This window comes from Phragmites australis, chromosome 4, assembly GCF_958298935.1.
Source record: "Phragmites australis chromosome 4, lpPhrAust1.1, whole genome shotgun sequence".
NCBI lineage: Eukaryota > Viridiplantae > Streptophyta > Magnoliopsida > Poales > Poaceae > Phragmites > Phragmites australis.
In genome coordinates, this window is record NC_084924.1 from 6327779 (window position 1) to 6343260 (window position 15482).

At 47.8% G+C, this 15482-nt stretch overlaps 3 protein-coding genes across 3 annotated transcripts; all 3 read right to left on the bottom strand.

Annotated features, from left to right (window-relative positions):
* Positions 1-643: 643 nt before the first annotated feature.
* On the bottom strand, positions 644-8368 carry LOC133914118 (uncharacterized). Its single transcript, XM_062357270.1, has 6 exons — positions 8339-8368; positions 2862-3000; positions 2450-2745; positions 1915-2307; positions 1304-1796; positions 644-1141 (listed from the first exon to the last, which is right to left on the bottom strand). The coding sequence occupies exons 1-6, from the start codon at positions 8366-8368 to the stop codon at positions 648-650; spliced, it is 1845 nt and encodes a 614-aa protein (XP_062213254.1). The 3' UTR covers positions 644-647.
* A 289-nt stretch (positions 8369-8657) lies between these two features.
* Positions 8658-10335, bottom strand: LOC133914119 (putative ammonium transporter 4 member 1). Its single transcript, XM_062357271.1, has 2 exons — positions 9597-10335; positions 8658-9522 (listed from the first exon to the last, which is right to left on the bottom strand). The coding sequence occupies exons 1-2, from the start codon at positions 10164-10166 to the stop codon at positions 8695-8697; spliced, it is 1398 nt and encodes a 465-aa protein (XP_062213255.1). The 5' UTR covers positions 10167-10335; the 3' UTR covers positions 8658-8694.
* An 817-nt stretch (positions 10336-11152) lies between these two features.
* On the bottom strand, positions 11153-15266 carry LOC133915447 (binding partner of ACD11 1-like). The gene is made up of 8 exons (XM_062358602.1): positions 15029-15266; positions 14805-14926; positions 14625-14703; positions 13539-13613; positions 13377-13445; positions 12706-13040; positions 12384-12507; positions 11153-11555 (listed from the first exon to the last, which is right to left on the bottom strand). The coding sequence occupies exons 1-8, from the start codon at positions 15032-15034 to the stop codon at positions 11535-11537; spliced, it is 831 nt and encodes a 276-aa protein (XP_062214586.1). The 5' UTR covers positions 15035-15266; the 3' UTR covers positions 11153-11534.
* Between the last annotated feature and the right edge of the window lie 216 nt (positions 15267-15482).

Below are 15482 nucleotides of genomic sequence, written 5' to 3' on the forward strand. Positions count from 1 at the left end.
CGGCCAGCCCACGCATGCATCTAAACTTTACGGTACACGAATACCTCTGCAGCTGCAGGCAGTGAGATACTCTGACGGACCATTTTGATCGGCGCTGTGCTGCTATATAGTACGGGAGGCGGCTCGGGTGTAGGCAGCACGAGTGAAAACGAGTCCGAGACCAAGGGAACATTCCAGGTTGCAAAGGCCCAGAGCTTGAGTGGGCCTGCTGCCTTTTGAAGAGGAGAGGAATGGAATTTTTTATTTTTTAAATATAAAAATTATAAATATATATATATATATCCGTTTTGAAAAATCACAATTATATACTTCTATCCTCCGTTTGAAGGAGGACAATCTACCTATGTCTCGTTGGAAGGGCAAAGAATATTGTTTCGATGGTACAGGGGAAGAGAGAGGGGAGCACGGAGTTTCGCTGTGCGCATCCATGCGACCGATGATGGAAAACGTGCAATGTGATCCGATAGTGTTGTAAATGGATCGTGGATGTGACCTTGAATTACAAAACTAGCTAAAAATAGACAAGAGTGTCGCATCGATATATGTATCAAATCAACCCATTTATCAATCTTTGGTAACTACACCGGTAAAAGCCATGGTTATTTGCGAATCCCACAGACTAATTAAACACGGAAAATTTCTGATTGCTAACTCTGGCTCGCAGCCTTGGTCGTGAGCCCGAACCCGAACGGGAACAGCGGGTCGTAGCGCTTGTCTCCGTAGTTCATCGGCAGCTGGTCTACCGACTTGAACCACGTCCGGGGCAGCTTCCCCGTGAACCCGTAGTCCCCGAACAGCACGTCGGCGATGCCCTGGCCCTCCGTGCCGGGCAGCCACGCGGCGACGAGCGCGTCCGTGTAGTCTAGGTAGGGCTCCACCACCAGCGGGCGTCCCGACACGATGAGCACCACGCACTTGACGAGCCCGCACACGTCCTTGATCACCTTCGCGCCCGGGTCCGGGATGGTCAGGTTCTGGTTGTCGCCGGCCGTCTCGGCGTACGGTGGCTCGCCCACCGCCACCACCGCGTAGTCGTACTCCCCGGCGTTCTGGGCGATCGAGTCCTTGTCCGGGTGCTCCGCGTACTCCACCGCCGTGCTCTTGTCCACCGCCGACTTGATCGCCTCGAGAATCGTGGTGCCTGCACGTCACCACCCACCACCACGTACCAAACTGAGCGCGCGATTAGAAACGTTTCTTCTCTATTGATTTCGCACGCGCCACCCGCCACGCGCGATGCACCGACGCGTCTGACAGTGCGCGAACGAACTTGCATGGCCACGAGAGATGGAGGTACACGTACCGACGCCGGTGATGCTGTTGCCGCTGCCCCCCTGCCAGGTGCCGGTCCAGCCGCCGCACTGGTAGCCCAGGTTGTGCGCGTGGCTGCCGGCGACGAGGATCTTCTTTGCCTTCTTCTGCAGCGGCAGCATTGGCTTCCCCTTCTTGCCGTTCTTGAGCAGCACGAGGGACTTGCGGACGGCCTCCCGCGCGACCGCCCGGTGCTCCTGCGCGCCGAGCTCCTTTGCGAGGCGCGGGTCGGGGAGAGGGTCCTCGAAGAGGCCCATGGTGAACTTGACCCGGAGGATACGGCTGACGGCGTCGTTGACGCGGTCCAGCTTGATTTGGCCGCTCTTGACCTGCGACGTCAGGTCGGCGACGAATTCCGTGTAGTCGTACGGGATCATCACCATGTCGATGCCGGCGTGGATCGTCTCCTGGATGGAGTGGTAGTAGTGCTTGTGCGGCGGCGTCGTGATCCGGTCGACGGCCTGCCAGTCCGTGATCACAAAGCCCTGCACAACAACAATGCACACGCGTGCACGTCACGTTCCGAAACTTTAAACTTGTGTAGTGAAAAATGAGCAGTTGACCATGCATGCATGCATCAAAGGGAAGTAGTAGTTCACTGACCCTGAAGTTCATCTTGTTCTTGAGCGTGTCGGTGATGAGGAACTTGTTCTCGTGCATCTTGATCCCGTTCCAGCTTGAGTAGGAGATCATGACGGTGGAGATGCCCTTGATGACGGCGTTGTCGTAGGGCGGCATGTGGATCCGCATCAGGTCGTGGAAGCTGAGCACCGTGTTGTTCTCGTTGATGCCCCGCCGCGTGCCGCCGTCGCCGACGAAATGCTTCGCGCACCCGGCCACCTTCTTCGACCCGCCGACGTAGGGGACGCCCTTGGGGTGCTTCGCTGGGACGTCGCCCTGCAGTCCGGTCACCATGTTCGAGGTCATGAGCTGCACCAGTCTCGTGTCCTCGCTGTAGCTCTCGTAGCACCGGCCCCACCTCGGATCACGACAAACCTAACAAACACACCAGATCACATGCATTGACACATATAGTTTCATCATTCTTCCAAGCAATTTCATCTAAGAAAATTAAACATAGGACTTGCCGACGATTTTCGTTAAAACAATGCATGTGGGTGGTTAATCATATCGTTACCGCGACGCATGGCGCGAAAGTGTAAGGGATGCCTGTAGCCCTGGCCTCGTGCGCCGTGGCCTCCCCGATCCGCTTCACCAGCGTGGGATCCCTGGTGGCGCCGAGGCCGATGTTGTGGGGGAAGATGGTGGCGTTGTAGACGTTGTTGTTGCCGTGCACGGCGTCGATGCCGTAGATGATCGGGATGCCGAGGCGGGTCTTGAGCGCCGCCTTCTGCATCTTGGTGACCATCTTCTGCCACGTCGACGCCGTCGCCTTCTCAGCCGGCACGCTGCCTCCGCCGCTCAGCACGCTGCCTGCACTCACGCACCCCCGTCACATCATATCGATCCGATATAATTCACATCACCAGCAAGCACACACGCATTTCAAGGACCGCCGGTGAATTGGCGTGACGGCGGCGATGACTAACCGACGAAGTACTTCTCGATGACGGTGGTGGTCGCGTTGGCCCTCTCTATCTGCGACATCTGGCCGATCTTCTCCTCGAGCGTCATCCGGCTGAGGAGGTCCTGCACGCGCTCGTTGATCGGCTGCTTGGGGTCCTTGTACTTGACGTACTCCGCCGTCGCCGACAGCGACAGGAGGAACGCGACGAGGAGACATGCGACCGTGGCCGCCGGCGAGCGCGCCATCGTCAGAGAAACCTGCATGGATCGAACCTCTCCTCCTGCAGGAAGCAACGCATTGGCACGACGAACAAGCTGAACCGGCAGGTTACACGAACAAATTAACCGAGCGCCGCTTGGACTCACCGGCCGGGTACCAGCTGGAGCAGAGAATGCGAGTGGAGAGGAGGGTGCGCCGAGCCGCTGGATTTATAGCGATGTGCACGAGGCGATCCGCCTCCGCGGGCGCTTATCCTCGTAACAAACTGAGAGAGGAAAGACCGGGTGAGGAGGCCCGGGCAGTTGCATGGCCGGCTGAAATCTTAGCGATCCCGTTCGTTTAACCGTTACCCTATCCTGATCGGACGAACGGGTCTTGGAAGCTGGATGGGAGCGAGGCAAGGTTCGTTTGGTCTTCACGACGCCGAGAAAATCGCGTGATGGATCTGCATTCTGCCCGGCACCATAGGCAATATCCGGCCCGGATGGATGACGGTGATTTCTTTTTTCGGCAAATCTCAAGAGCTTTATTCATAAGAAGCAGGACTACAATCCCTGCTAGGTACCTAAGCCAATCAGGAGTATAACTAAGCCAGGGGAACATACAGGAGTATCAGCCGAAGGAATTCTCGCGCAGCAATGAGCTGCGGAGTTTGCCTCCCGTCCAACAAACATAACATCAAAACAATGAAAAATTCCTGCCTAACTCTTGGATCTCATGGCTCTAGCTAAAAGTATAAATATTGGACGTAATAATATTAAGTATAAACTCAAAATATAGAGATGTGGAAACGTTATAGAGTGCTTCTGAACGAATACGTCGGAAGTGATACCGTAGTTTGATTTCAGATAGGATTAAAAAAGAGAAGAAAATTATCCGCTAATTCTCCTTTAATTTTTTAAATTATTTTTATTAGTAAAATCGGTCTCATAAAAGAGAAGTTGTCAAGCTCCAAAATGATTTTGCTGTAACAAGTGCCACTGCTAACAGCAAGCCATCCCTCGCCGCCAGAGCAGTACATATGTATTAGCAACGTGTTTAGCTGCCAGTATCATACTACTCAAACCTGAGTGGTGAGATTGTACCTTCACACCTCCTACCAACTAAGTTAGACTCAATTCTTATTAGTTTAGAATTACAACGGCAAACCATTTCATTCAACATTTCTTAGTCCCATTGCAACATTTTTAGTTGTAAATGTACATTTTTTAATGAATCAATAATATAGCTGCATATTATATTAAAAAATAGTTCGAACGACCCGACGGGTGCAAGAAAAGAAAAATAGGGGAAAAAACGGCCACAACCGGACAACAACTAAAAGGCGCGGCGTGTTCGGCTCTACTGAATGTTTTGGCGTTGCGCTCATTCCAGATCTTCCAACAAGCTAGGATGATCAGTGGCCTCAACCCCATTTTGAGTGTCTTCAGGCTCCTCACCATTGCTGAATTGAGTTGGTTTGCGGCAGGAAGTTGGCACGAGAGATGGTTGTGACACCCATGCCGCCAGGAGTTACCAGACGCTCTTTGTGAATCTGTAGCCAACGAACAGGCGATGGCAGGTCTCGGGCTCCTTTCTGCATAGCATACATAGTGGCAAATGTACATTGTAAGTGTATAGGTTAAGATGCTAATGCTTGGTAAGGATTCAAGAGCAAAACAAGACCGTCACCTGTCAGTTACTATTGAGAAAAAAAAGCTTTGAACGTTCCAGCACTAGACGTAATCTTTAATATTCTTAATTTTCGGAGTAGTGATGCACCCATACTACTCAAACTATACAAACATTCATCGTGCATCCACAAAATATTATAAAATAATCCCTCTACTTGTATATATGTAGGCCTGGATAAAAAGCTTGTAACTCGCGAGCTAACTCAACTCGTGTCTAGCTCAGCTCAATTCGACTCGGTACATTATAGTTTTTTAGCGAACCAAGTTGGTTTCATAGCTCGTTTAATTAACGAATTAAACAAGCCAGCTCGTGAGCTACTCACGAGCCAAATGAGCCAGGAAGGCCTAAGTCTCCCCAACATCCCAACCGCCCAAGCCAATGATCCAGACGAGACAAAACTCGTCTCGTCTCCTTTAGATAGCCCAAATCTAGCAGCATCGTGTACTTGACTACTCATCTCACTCGTCTTCTTTGCCGTTGGCCGTCTGAAAGGACAATGATGTCGCCTAGAGGGGGGGTGAATAGACGTTTTTACAAAAATTCAACCATTTCTACCGTTGGCCTAAACTTGCAGCGGAATATAAACTAACGAGTTTTTCACAAGAGAAAAACCTAAATATGCTAGGCTCAACTAGTGCACAATCACCCTAAATAAGTGTGGAAATTACAATCCTAAGGTGACAAAAATTACTCAATTCTAGCAAGAGATATGCAATAAAACATAAATTAAAAAAGGCTGAAAATACTGTTCATATGCCTGGTATTACTGTTCACCCCGGAGTCTCCGGTGTAGTCCGGATACTCCGGTGTGTACAGGTCCGGAAACTCCGGTAAAGTCCGGATTCTCCAGTTTCTGTACAGAACAGAGCCCGAAACTGAATAAAATTAATGAGTGGAGAGTTCTAGCTCAAACCAAGTGATGTCGTGTGTTCCCGGAGATGATTCCAAGTAGATTCACGAAGAACCTACACTCAAATACACACAAACAAGTAGATCGAGCAATATGCACAAAGTTTGAGCAAGAACATAAAAGTAAGGAAACAATAGAGAGGAGACGCAAAAATTTGTTTCCCGAAGTTCGGATTCACCACCGTGAATCCTACGTCTCCGTTGAGGAAGCTCCAACGAGCCAGGTCTCTTTCAACCGCTTTCCTCTCCAAGCTCGGTCACACTTGAGCTCGGTTTTCCACTAACTTGATCTCTTTCCTTCCGGAGGCGAGATCGACCTTCACAAACTTTCCGCGGCTCACCACAAGCACGGGAGCTCACCGGCGACACCTAGCCGGCTAGGAGGCTTCACCTCCAAGAGTAACAAACGCAATCAAACTTCTTGCCGAGAACTCAAGTGCTCAAGATCAGATTTTGTCTCACTTGCACTCAATCTTCCAATCTCTCAACCCAACTCACTTTTCTTCTCAAATCACACACTAGAATGGAGTGGGAGAGGTTCTTTTGGCTCTAAAAATGTGTTCTTTCGTGCCCCTTGCAGCAGCCCCAAAGGATGGGGTGAGTGGGGTATAAATAGCCCACTCCAAAGAACTAGCCGTTACTGTTTTTGACAGAACTGACCGGAGTATCCGGTGAACACCGGAGTATCCGGCCCTAAATCCAAATACGGCGTCAGAACGGTCACATAATATGTCAGAACTAGCCGTTACGCTCTTTTCTGGACTTTTACCGGAGTATCCTGCCTACACCGGAGTCTCCGGTCGACACTTAACCCAGAAAACACCCCCGGAGACTTCCCGGAGTCTCCGGCCACTCCAGGTACCGGAGTATCCGGACTTCACCGGAGTATCCGGACTACACCGGAGTCTCCGGCCTTTCCAGGTACCGGAGAATCCGGTCTTCACCGGAGTCTCCGAGTACAGCACAGCTGACCTCCGAAAAACGGCGATAACTTTTGATCCCGGAGTCCGATTTCGACGATTTTGGACTCTATGGAAAGCTTATTCAGAGGGCTACACATCCCAACTGAATTCATGACCTAAAACACATAGGATCAAATTAGGAACACTCCAAAACCCATTTTGGACACTTCCGCACTTTCCGCTCCGGACTCTTAACAACAAACTCTCACTTTGGGTTTGGTTGGGAACTCTTGAGCACTGAGACGCGACAATTAGCTCACGTTGCATCCCTCTTAATAGTGCGGCATACCTATACTCAAATTCAAAGATAAAACTCATTTGAACCACTTTGAGCATTTGAAAACTTTCAAGTACCGCTTCTTTTTCTTTCAAACCTTGAGGGTTGCCAACTTCCATATATTCTTCACTCCATCTCTTCTTGATTCTTCATATGATTGATGTGAATCATCCATAGCTTCACATAGCCTCGCACGGTCCATCGGCGCAAAGCCTTCACTCGCTCTTCACCACCGCCTTGGTCCTTCGGCGCCAAGCCATTTGCTTGCCCTTCACCACGGATGGTCCATCGCAGCCGAGTCTTGCTTGCCCTTCACCGTCTTGCCATAGAAAACCACTTTGTATTCGACATCTTCTAGGAATTCACTTTTTCATATATGGAGTCCATTCTTGTTCTTCACTCTTGGCATATATGATTTCAATTCAACTTATGCCTTTTTATGGATCCTAACCCCAACTCACTCTCAAGCACAAAGTACATGGGTTAGTCCATAAAACTTAAATGACAACATTTATACCTTAAGTTACTTGATCTCCACAAGTAACTTATTAGCCTTCATGCATATTGTCAATCTTCATATAGAACCTAACCCTACTCATTCTTAAACACATAGCACACGGGTTAGTCCATAAAACTCTATTAACAAGTCATACCTTTAGTTACTTGATCTCCACAAGTAACTTAGCCTTCAAGCTTGTTGCTAATTTTATTGAGCTTATTCTTCTTCTCATGAGCATCACTAAAAGCTCATTTACTTTTGATGCAATTCTTTGAACTCATGGCATTTCTCAAAGAATCCATGCTTCATCATTTATGCATCTCCTATGAAATAACCTAATAGCAATTCTCAATATGATTGTTAGTCCATAGGCATTGTCATCACTCAAGCTTCTTCTTCTTTTTTATGAGCATCACCAAGAGCTCATTTATCTAGATGCATATTTTCAATCTTCCCATTCACCTAGAGTTCATGCATGTCTCTTCTCCATGCATCACCTATTGAACAACCTACTAACAATCTCAACAACATTGTTAGTCCATATGTATTGTCATTAATTACCAAAATCACACATAGGGGCTAGATGCACTTTCACCGTCGCCACTCGCCGTTGCTCTTCTAAATTGACAGATCATTCGCGTCGCATAGCCCGTTCCATTGAACTTGTGTCATTATTGTTATGATTTATGAAGTTGATTCATTAGAAGGTGGTGATGGATTTTAGTAGAATAGTATCATCAATTTCTTTTTTTAGATTGTTTCTTACGTTAGTAGCTCAACTGTATCTGGATGATCACATCAAACAAGTTTGTTATTGGTAGAGGCTGATTTACATGTAGAAAACTTTATTAGTTTTATTTAAACTAGTTGTAATTGCAAGCTCAAAAAGCTTATGTGAGATTTGGCTATTTCCATCATGCTCTCGCTTGGTTACACTCTAAGAAAATATGGCCACATACCATATAACTGATTTCTTTTGTATAGCTCATACACATATACTAATTGCTCAAATATTATTATATATTTGTACCGCTCAAAGTTATTACCTAACTCATGAGCCAAACTAGTTGCTAACGGACCGAGTCGAACGGGCTTTTCTGCTCATTTGGTTAATGAGCCGAGCCGAGTTAAGCCGAACTAGCTAGTTATCCAGCCCTATATATATATAGATGAACAACTAGTGAAATGGTAGAATCAATCGTACTATTTAAATGACAACATTAATTGTTTGCATATTTAAACCTATTTACTGATTTGCATCAAAAAAAATTTCTTGCTACATCCGAGATGTACATGCGCAGACACGCTTGAACGATCATATCATCTCGTCGGCTTTAGACGCCACGGGATTGGACGTCATGGGGTACCCATGGTTCCCATGCACGGACTGCTCGTACGTCTCGCCGTCGCCCCACACCGCGTACGCGTCCTCCCCGTGTAACGCGTCGTCGCCGGCCGCCAGCTGCTCCTCGCTGAGCCGGAGCGGCACGAGCATCCCGACGACCAGGCACACCGCGCTCGTCACGGTGACGTTGAGTGCCACGATGAAGGCGATCCCGGCCAGCTGCACGCCCACCTGCCGGAGCCCCGGGCCGGCGCGGCCGTCCTTCACCGCGTACACCAGGCCGATGTACCGGGGGTCGTCGCCGAAGAAGAGCCGGCTGAGCCGCGGCTCCGCTAGGACGCCCGTCAGGACGCCGCCGAGGCTGCCGGCCACGCCGTGCGTGTGGAGCACGGCGAGCGTGTCGTCGACGCGCTTCAGGAACCGGCTCCGCTTGTTCAGCACCATCATGGTGCACCACGGCACGCTCCCGGCTATGGCGCCCATAAGCATAGCCGCCCAGCCCTGCACCAGACCCGCGGCGGGGGTGATGCAGACGAGGCCGGTGATCATGCCCTGGACGGCGCCGATGACGGAGGGGCGGCCGAAGACGAAGCAGTCGAGGCAGAGCCAGACAAGGAGGCTGGTGGCCGTGCAGAGGTGCGTGTTCACGACGGCGACCGACGCGTCGATGTTTGAGGCGTACGGCGCGCCGCCGTTGAACCCCGTCCACCCCATCCACAGAAGCCCCGCGCCGGCGAGCGTCAGGATGATGTTGTTCGGCGGGAACGCCTCCCTGTCCTTCGCCGTTCTCGGGCCGACCTGCCCATTAGTTGTTCATCCACGTATATAAGCTCCGGTACATGTGCAATCATGCATGGCATGCATGTACGTACCCAGTAGGCGGCGGTGAAGCCGGCGATGCCGGAAGAGAGGTGGATGACGTATCCGCCGGCGAAGTCCATGACGCCGGCCTTGAAGAGGAATCCGTTGGGGCTCCAGAGGCTGAACGCGCCGACGGTGTAGGAGAAGGTGAGCCAGAGCGGCACGAAGAGCATCCACGCCCGGAAATTGACGCGGCCGAGAAGCGAGCCGGCAACAAGGATGAGCGTGATGGCGGCGAAGACGAACTGGAAGAAGAGGAGCGTGGCGGCAGGGTAGGCGCCGGCGAAGCCCTGCTCCGTGAGGAAGGCCTGGTCGAGCGCGGCGAGGTCGGGGCGGCCGACGAAGGGGAGGAGGCGGTCGCCGAAGGACATGCGGAAGGCCCAGAGGCACCAACAGACGAAGGTGGCGGCGAAGGCGTAGAGTGCCATGAACGCGGAGTTGACGGCCCACTTCTTCTTGACGATGCTGCCGTAGAGGATCACCAGACCCGGCACGCTCTGCAGCCCCACCAGCGTCGCCGCCGCCAGCTGCCACGCGTTGTCGCCCGTGTCCAGCCACTCCGGCGCCGCCTCCGTCGCCATCTCGACGGCCGGCGAGGCAACGCGATCACGCGAGTTTAGCAAATGCGCGCGCGCCGCGTCCACGAGGAGACGGAGAAATGGACAGACGCCAGGTGGAAGGGGCGAGAGCTGGTGTATATAGGAATGGAGGGGAGAAACGGTCCGCGTGGGAGAAGCGGGAGATGTGCAGATTCTTCAGATACTTTGAACGACCAGATTCTATTGTGTGGCTGCTGAATCTGTCCGCGTTTTTGGCTGGTTTTCACTGCTGCAGTGACACCAATGCACAACAATTAGCGCCAGATCTGTTGTCCATAAGATCGGCTCTGCACGACTATGACATTTGGAGTAGCTATAATTTAGAGTTTTTAAATAAAATAAAGTAGTTTAAATATTTATTTTTAGTTTAAAATAAAAACAAGGTATCTCAAAAAACCTCAATCGGTCAAACATGTCCTATGAGTGCGATAACGAATTGACATTTGGAATTGTGACAAGTGTAAATTCTGTTATTCGACACTTCGATTAGGCAAGCAACGCTTGAAGCAGTCCTACTATCTGTTTGGAAGAAAAGAAGAAATAATACATAACTTAGCCTTCGTTGTTCGTACTCTCTGTTCGAAAGAAAGAAAATAAGCATGACTAACTCTGAAGGCTGAAGTTAAAAGCTGCAATTAACTTCGTCTCACTCTCAAGGTTGTCCTGTATGCAGATGGCGGAGTTCCTTATGAAAAGATCAGCATATAAGAATTTGTCCCCGTTCCTTCTACTGTATCACAAAAGATAACCAGTTTGGCTTCATGGATGCCATTCAGTTCATCGATTATACTCACCTGGATTGAGTCAACAACTTGTAGGTACGTGCCATATGTAGACAACATATAAGCTTCCATTACAAAAGCCACCAGGGCCTAATCTAGAAGGCATTCTCTTTTAAAAGCTGGAAAGTTCGATGTAAATGCATAATTCAAACAAATACCAACACATGGCACACGAGCAAGCAAACATCAGAACTGATAAGCATCCCAATTTCCAGTAACTGAGTTTCAAATTTCTCAATTGGAGCAACATTTTTGGAAGAAGCATAGGCATCAATGACGATTAAGAATCCACACCGAGTCAATACAATAGCACTATCACCTATAATCAATTTAACATCAACACTAAAAAGAATGGGGGTTCTACTAAAATCCCAAAATCTGAGCTCCTCTATATACCAAATCTCACATGACTCACTGAAAAGCCCGCCCCATGGAAAAAGGACAAGACAGCGGTGAAACACACAATTAATTTCCACACTCTGTCCATACAATCAAGAGAAGGTGCTTGTTCTGGACTTCCAATAAATTTTCCTCAGGAAGATGAGCTTCCACAACCAGCACAGCAAGCTCAAGCAACAACAGCAGGGCCCTATTTCAGAAAAAAAGGTAAAAAATAATGTGGAACTTGGAGTATGCAAAGCAAAGAACATTATAAATAAAAAAGGTTAAAAAATGGAGCACACTAGTTGAATTTATATTTCTTAGGGATGAATATCGATTGACATAGGAGTGCAAAGAAGCTGCTTTATTCTTGGAATTACGTGAGTTCTTTCTTGCTTCGTGGCAATGCCCCTTAGGATTAGCCAAAAGGCAGCATCTTGCAGCTTCATAATTCTCAAATCTGTCACTATAACATATATGTATGTCATAGATAGCATGGACATCTAAAATTCCACAGCCAAACTGACAAATTGTTCCAGTACTCTCCATCCTGTTAGTTCCTCTTTGACCTTTCTTGTTTGTTATCAGGGCCACAATTTTATTAACCGAGGCATGTTTTATTAGGAGCCAGTGAAATGGCAATCCCTTCGTGATTGTGATCAAGGATCAGGACTGAGTCTACAATATACATGTAAATTAGCTGTTTCGTTGATCATGTCCAGGCAAAGAGAACATCCACTAATGGAAACAAATTGTGCTGTACACCGTAAGTGTAGATTAATGATTGCTTAGCTATCAAAGTTATAGATACTCTGCAATCTGAAGTTATTGGAACTTGGACTACAATTAAAAGGAAAAAACGTATAATGTAACTACAGCTCTTTTTATTGTAGTTTGGAATTTAGACTAAAATTAAAAAGAAAAACGTGTAGATTACAGCTCTCTAGATTTGCTACATGATGTTAATAGCACTGCTTAACTTTCGATTATGAATTTACCTAGTAAGAAACAGTAAAAAATACCAGCTGTCACTTACTTTCGCTGTTAGATTTGACACAGCTACTTGGAACTTTTCTCTGGTTCTAGAGCCAGCTACATGGCCAGCCTTGGCAACCTTGCTAAAAGCACCATTCAGCCAGCTTGTTCCAGCAGACACATACCTGCAAGTAAGAGGAAATAATAGAAGAGATTAGCAATACAAGACATAAAAAACCCATGTAGATGAAGGAGGCCATTAAGTACTTCAGAAGGTGTAGGGTGTAATGAAGGTACAGTTCATTGAGATATTTTAGTTCATTATAAGCCATATATTTGAACTGATTATTTGAGCATTAACAAAAGCATGGATGAGAAGAGACCTGTTGGTTTTCACAGCAGCGCCTGTATCATTTAGCTTGCGCTCTGCAGCCAGCAAAGCAGCCATTGTTTTGTCAGAAACATTTAACCTTTGGTCCACATATTTCACCTTTTCATTTACAACTGATACCCCATTGTTTATCTTCTCCGAAAGGCGAACACGCTTATCAAAGGAACTGATCCTCGCTGATGCATTAGCCCTCAATTGATGTTTCTCGTCAAATGCTTTAGCCTTGTTCACAGCATCTTGTCTCATCATTGAACTCCTTGCAATCACACTTGTAATGACATCATGGGCCTTGATGGCATAGACATGGCCAGTGGGACTGGCATTGGCCTATGTGGTAGGAAGAAACTTTTAAATTAGTGACAACTGCCAAACATAATCCACCTTGCACTACAATAACATATATGCAGATAGGTTCCTTATTTTTCTTGCCATGGGGGAGGTGGTTTGGCGTAGGTGTTGCGCAACAGTCACTATCAGTAGAAAAACTACATGGTGTTGCACTTAGTCACCGCCTCATCCCTAACATCCACCTCGTCCAAGGTGGCCCCTATGTTAACATTTTGCCACCCTGCTCATGGTCCCTGTTCCCTGGTTTAATGGGAGGCTCTTGATCTAACTACACAGGGAGAAGAAAACTAAAAATGCACTGGGATTAAAAGGTACCTCTGTGGAGTGCTCCAAATCTGCAGTAGGAGCTGAACTTGCACTAGTCACCTCATTGACCACAAGATGCTGCATGATTTTCAAAATGGATATCTCTATCAAAAAGAAGGATCAATATAGATCAATCACATTTGCGTAACATAAATTAGATTAATAGTAAACCTGTTCGGTAACAGGAATGTAGATGTAATCTTCAGCAGGGGTTATGTTCACAACTTGATCCACAATTGTTGCTCCCTGGAAAAGGAAAAACAGGGGATATTGTTTCATGGTAGCATTAAAGGAAAAGCTTATTTAATGTTTCTTATTTTGCAATGCAGCAAATCTAACTGGGTAACATGGTGAGATACAAAACAGAGTGAAGAAGACACAGAGCTGGACACAGATTCACTGGACCATCAGCTGTGCAATGTATTTCATTTTCAAAACATAGAAACAGGAAGAGCCTTCTCTATTGCAGCGGGTTACTACAACTTTTAGATAGTCATGTTGCGACTGATGCACATTTTCTGACTTGTATGCATGATGCACATAAAGAAATAACTGGCATGCTTATTTCTTACATGGCAAGACAAAATCACAAAGTCAAAGAATCACGTTAGTAACCCTATAAGATATGCTTCTCACTTCTGTGTCAATCAAAGCAGGAATTAAAATACTCAGCAATTTTTTTCTCCTTTTTAATTCCCCATGGTCAATAGCCTTCTTAAGATTTTACAAATGACTTACGATAGTACTGAGGGTATTTCCATCACTTGATTGCCAGTGCATGAAGCACATGGTAATGGTCAAAGAAATTTAAAGAATCAAATCGCAATACATTTTTTAGTCAAAAAGGCCATACAAGAATTCAACATGTGCAAGGATCCTCCGATTCTGTGACAAAACTCCAACACAAACAAGGCTAGAGTGAATGACCTGTATGGAAATTTTTCTAATTCTTCCTAATTGATATATACACCAGAACAGGCCCTGCGTACATATATGCGATTTACCACAAGAACGAAAACACCTTTTGATTTTTTTTTCCATCGCTACACGCTATGATATCGATAGCAACCGACACAAGTTCTGGCTTACCGGGCCACTTGAATAACCCAAAACACAACAACCACATATACCAACTTCACTATTCACAATGGCAGCCACACAAACTACATCATTGAAAATACCAATTCTGAAAACAATGAAACCAATAACCAAAAAAAGAACTCTACATATGAAACCAATTGATGCGCGAGACCATACCGACAGCAGAAGCGCAATCTCAAGGGCATTGGGATCTTTGAACGTGACGTAGGCCGTCCTCCCCGTCGCCACACCGTCACTGCAGTAAAAAATCACAATGCAGTCAAACTGGGCAAGGATAAAAATTTATCGTAACAGCGATTACCGAACGAGCAGGCAAAGAAATCAAGAAGCGCTTACAATCTGATGTCGACTTTCTCGATTTCGCCGGAGAATGAGAAGAACTCGCGCACCTCCCGCTCCGTCGCAAGATCTGAGATGTTCCGCACCCTCACCGTCCTCACCACCCTCTTGCCCCCCTCCTGCATGTGAAACGAACAGCCACACCCTCAAAACCCGTCAACAACACAACGCCCTGCAATCCCCAACACCACCACCAAACAAGAAAACCAAGAAACGCTTACCTCCATGGCGTGGCGCCGAGAAAGAACTCAGAGGAAGCGGTCAAAGAAACCAGCCGCGAACTCGGGCTGCGCGAGAGAATCCGCGGCGGGAGCAGAGAAAGGCGGTGGCTGGGTAGCGCAGGGTTCAGGGGCGCTCGGGCGATTGGCAATGGCGTAGTCCGGTTGGTTGCTCGTCGCCGCCGCGGGTTGCTGCTGCTACTTTTCTTGAGCTGTTCGCTGCCTAGTTGGCCGACGAAAATTAATAACGAAAATGAAGCAACTCTTCCTTCCTACTCATCAAAGGAATTACCCTTTTTACCCTCAGCAGTCTCCGCGCCAGGTGGCAAGGCCCTGGTAGAAGACGGAGGGGCCGAAGAGTAATTTTGTGGTGGGGTCTTACTTGGGCGGCATGCTGGCCGCAGAGTTTTGCTTCGCGACGGCGCCATCTCTTCTGACCTGTCAAACTAATTTTTTA

What these genes read in the sequence shown, in the direction of transcription:
- LOC133915447 (XM_062358602.1), bottom strand. An exon ending in AGATTGCGCTTCTGCTGTCG is followed by an intron (nt 13,614 to 14,624) that starts GTATGGTCTCGC and finishes TTCCTTTTCCAG; the next exon opens with GGAGCAACAATTGTGGATCA. An exon ending in TGTCAAATCTAACAGCGAAA is followed by an intron (nt 11,556 to 12,383) that starts GTAAGTGACAGC and finishes TTTCTGAAATAG; the next exon opens with GGCCCTGCTGTTGTTGCTTG.
- LOC133914118 (XM_062357270.1), bottom strand. Translation starts at nt 8,368, where the DNA reads ATGAGCTATACAAAAGAAATCAGTTATATG. An exon ending in CAAAAGAAATCAGTTATATG is followed by an intron (nt 3,001 to 8,338) that starts GTATGTGGCCAT and finishes GAGTACGTCAAG; the next exon opens with TACAAGGACCCCAAGCAGCC. An exon ending in AGAACAAGATGAACTTCAGG is followed by an intron (nt 1,797 to 1,914) that starts GTCAGTGAACTA and finishes GTTGTTGTGCAG; the next exon opens with GGCTTTGTGATCACGGACTG.
- LOC133914119 (XM_062357271.1), bottom strand. Translation starts at nt 10,166, where the DNA reads ATGGCGACGGAGGCGGCGCCGGAGTGGCTGGACACGGGCGACAACGCG. An exon ending in GCTTCACCGCCGCCTACTGG is followed by an intron (nt 9,523 to 9,596) that starts GTACGTACATGC and finishes ACTAATGGGCAG; the next exon opens with GTCGGCCCGAGAACGGCGAA.